This window comes from Austrofundulus limnaeus, unplaced genomic scaffold (genome assembly GCF_001266775.1).
Source record: "Austrofundulus limnaeus strain Quisiro unplaced genomic scaffold, Austrofundulus_limnaeus-1.0 Scaffold122, whole genome shotgun sequence".
Classification (NCBI taxonomy): domain Eukaryota; kingdom Metazoa; phylum Chordata; class Actinopteri; order Cyprinodontiformes; family Rivulidae; genus Austrofundulus; species Austrofundulus limnaeus.
Window position 1 is genome coordinate 350,325 of NW_013952524.1, and position 2,750 is coordinate 353,074.

The following is a 2,750-nucleotide window of genomic DNA, read 5'->3' on the forward strand; positions in this document are numbered from 1 at the left end:
CTTGGAAGAGAGACGAAACGTTTCATTAAAGAAGAACCCGTCCAGAGGACTATACAATTTTTTTCCCTTTTGTCAGAGGCTGAACTACAACATAAAAATGAAGGGCTGGCAGGAAAGTTGACATTTTAAACCTTAATAAAAAAAATCGATACAGGGCTTTAGAATATCGATACAGTATCGGGAAATGAAATATCGCGATATTTCAGTGTATCGATATTTTCTTACACCCCTACTTCTTTGTGACAGAGGGGAAAATATTCTTCATGCCAAATGTCTGTATGTGGCACACTGAGATGGTTGGAGCTGTAATGTGTTTGTGAAACGAGGTCCTTAAACCAGAACATAGAGTACTTTCCTTTACTGCTACGAGAAAACAAACAAGTGCATGTACTYCTGTTGTGACTCAGAACAGAGCCTGCTGAACACCCAATAGACCTACACTGCAAAAATTAACCACCTAAAAATTAGTTAAAAATATTAGATTACAGTCTGATTTATTTTTTATTAAATGAATAATCTGCCAGAGCAGTCAGACAACTGCACTTAGTGAGACTTCTTGAAATAAGAAAAAATCCAGGCTAACAAGATTAATAATCCATTCTGCTCATGCTCAGTATCTCAGCCTCAAAGCAAGTTCAAAAACACTTTTTGGGTGGAAATAAGATTGTGAGACTTGATTACATGGACTTTTTTTTTGCTGTGTAACCAGTGTCTAGATTATCAATCATCTTTAAGAAAACTCTTTAAAGTACAGATGGATCAATACACTTTCAGTTTGTTAGGTCCTTCAGCGCGAAGCATCACTGACTGTTGATAAGTTACTGTTTTCTCAAGCAACAAGATGTGTTTTGAGCCAAAATCTCACCTTCAATCCTGCATGAAACCAGAAGCACCAACAACAGAAGGATGTCCATGTTTGAGGTAATCCAGTTAGTGAATTATTCTGTGTTAAATGATCCTGAAAACAAGGAAAGTTTTATTATTAAAGAACGATGTGTAGATCTGGAACTTGCTCATTCTACATCTGGGTCATTTCAGCCCATATTTTATGACACTGCAAAAAATATTTCACTGGTCAGTTCTTTTTTCTCCTGTTTTGCGCACAATATTTATTTAACTCACAGCTAAGATCGGTTTTGTCATGAAATCTGAGAGCGTACCTGTTCTGTGGTCGTGTTTTCTGTCGTTTTTTGTTTTAAACCCTCTGATAAACAATTCATACAGAGTCCTAATTACTTTAATCCAGATGCAAACTATTTGTAAATCACTAATATTAAAACCAGGGTATTATTTATACAGAAACTCTGAGTCCAATCCTCATTTTCTGTCTCTAAATTATTTCTCACAGGGTTTAAAAACAAAAGTTCTGCAATAAAATTGTAATTCAGTTGTACCATAAGTAATGTTCCTGACTTACCTGTGCCTGATGTCTCTGTGGACGACCGGCAGATTACACAATGAAAACATCTCAAACATGCAGCTTCTTCCTCGTGCCTGCTCAGCTCCGTCATTTCACCCAAAACCATCCCGTTAAATATTACCAGAGTTAGTGGGAACTTTGTCCCGTGCTGCACACACAGTGAGATTCAGAATGCAAACAATCCTCAGACCCCAGAGACCAGGATCCCTGTATTTGTAGTTTTAACCGTGGGATAATTTGACACATATTTGTGGTTCAATTTACTTTATTTACATAGCTTGATACTTTCTACTCTTTTTCTTAGAGTCACTGGCAATAATCCAAATTTTATAACAGGAAACCAGCTGCAGAGTGGAGCAGCTGGTTCGTGCTGTCGCTTCTGTGGGTCTGACTGTCAGCCAGGCTCGTTCTGCAGTTTGCATGTTCTCTTTGTGCACAAGTGGGTTTTAATCATCTGTTTTTAAACATGCATGTCCTCTGGCATCAAACAGGGAGCGCTGCAGCACCCGACACACCCCCTAGTTCCCACTAGTTTCCATGGTTTTGAAGTAGTGTACTGTTATTTAGCACAAACAATCCTGGACAAGTACTGAGAAGTCCAGTCTTAGCCCGGTCCTCTTTCACAATTTTGGCTTCAGGTTTTTTTTTTTTCCTTCAGATTTTTAGTTTTCTGTTTCTTTTCTGCTTTATCTCATTTTTAACATCAAACCATTTATAAATTGGAAAAACATCACTAAGACAACTCACAAACGGGATATAAAAGCTGCAGCTACCTTTGGAAGAAAGGTTTTAATTTAATAATTCATCTGAGTTAGTAATGTCAAAAACAAAACTAAACCCTACACCCAAGACTTTATRTGGTTGAAATATTGTAAAATTCAAAAACTGCTACTTTAAATACTAAATTATTACGTTATAAATGAACTACTGAGACTATCAAAATTAAAATAATTGAAGGAAATAAAGTTTAAAAAGTTTTTTTAATGGGAATATCCCGACAAAAAACTGGCATAGAACAGTTTTTCAAGGTTTGATAAGCATTTGGTAATTTTAGTGTTTTCTGTCTTCGGCAAAGTTTTACTAATGCAAAGAATTTTATTTGGGATGTGAGAATTCATTATTTATACTAATTTTACAATCTATTTTCCCACTGCTGTAGGAAATGTAAGAATTTTCTCTAAAAGTTTTTTTATTTAACGTTGAGCAAATGTTACGATAAAAGTCTTTTTATGCTAGTGACATTTTTAATTAGATTAGGTTGTATGTCTTCCACGTGTTATCTATGTGAAAATTCCTGTTCTTGTTTTATTCCATAATTATTATTATTATT

At 35.4% G+C, this 2,750-nt stretch overlaps 1 protein-coding gene across 1 annotated transcript in view; it reads right to left on the reverse strand.

The window, feature by feature from the left end:
* igsf5b (immunoglobulin superfamily, member 5b) overlaps positions 1 to 1,560 on the reverse strand; it is a 29,679-nt gene extending 28,119 nt beyond the window's left edge. The window contains exons 1-2 of the mRNA XM_014015018.1: positions 1,418 to 1,560; positions 866 to 958 (exon numbers count right to left, since the gene is read on the reverse strand). Of these exons, the coding sequence (XP_013870472.1) occupies positions 866 to 914 (49 nt within the window). The 5' untranslated portion in view covers positions 915 to 958; positions 1,418 to 1,560. The remainder of the gene's footprint in view (positions 1 to 865; positions 959 to 1,417) is intronic.
* Between the last annotated feature and the right edge of the window lie 1,190 nt (positions 1,561 to 2,750).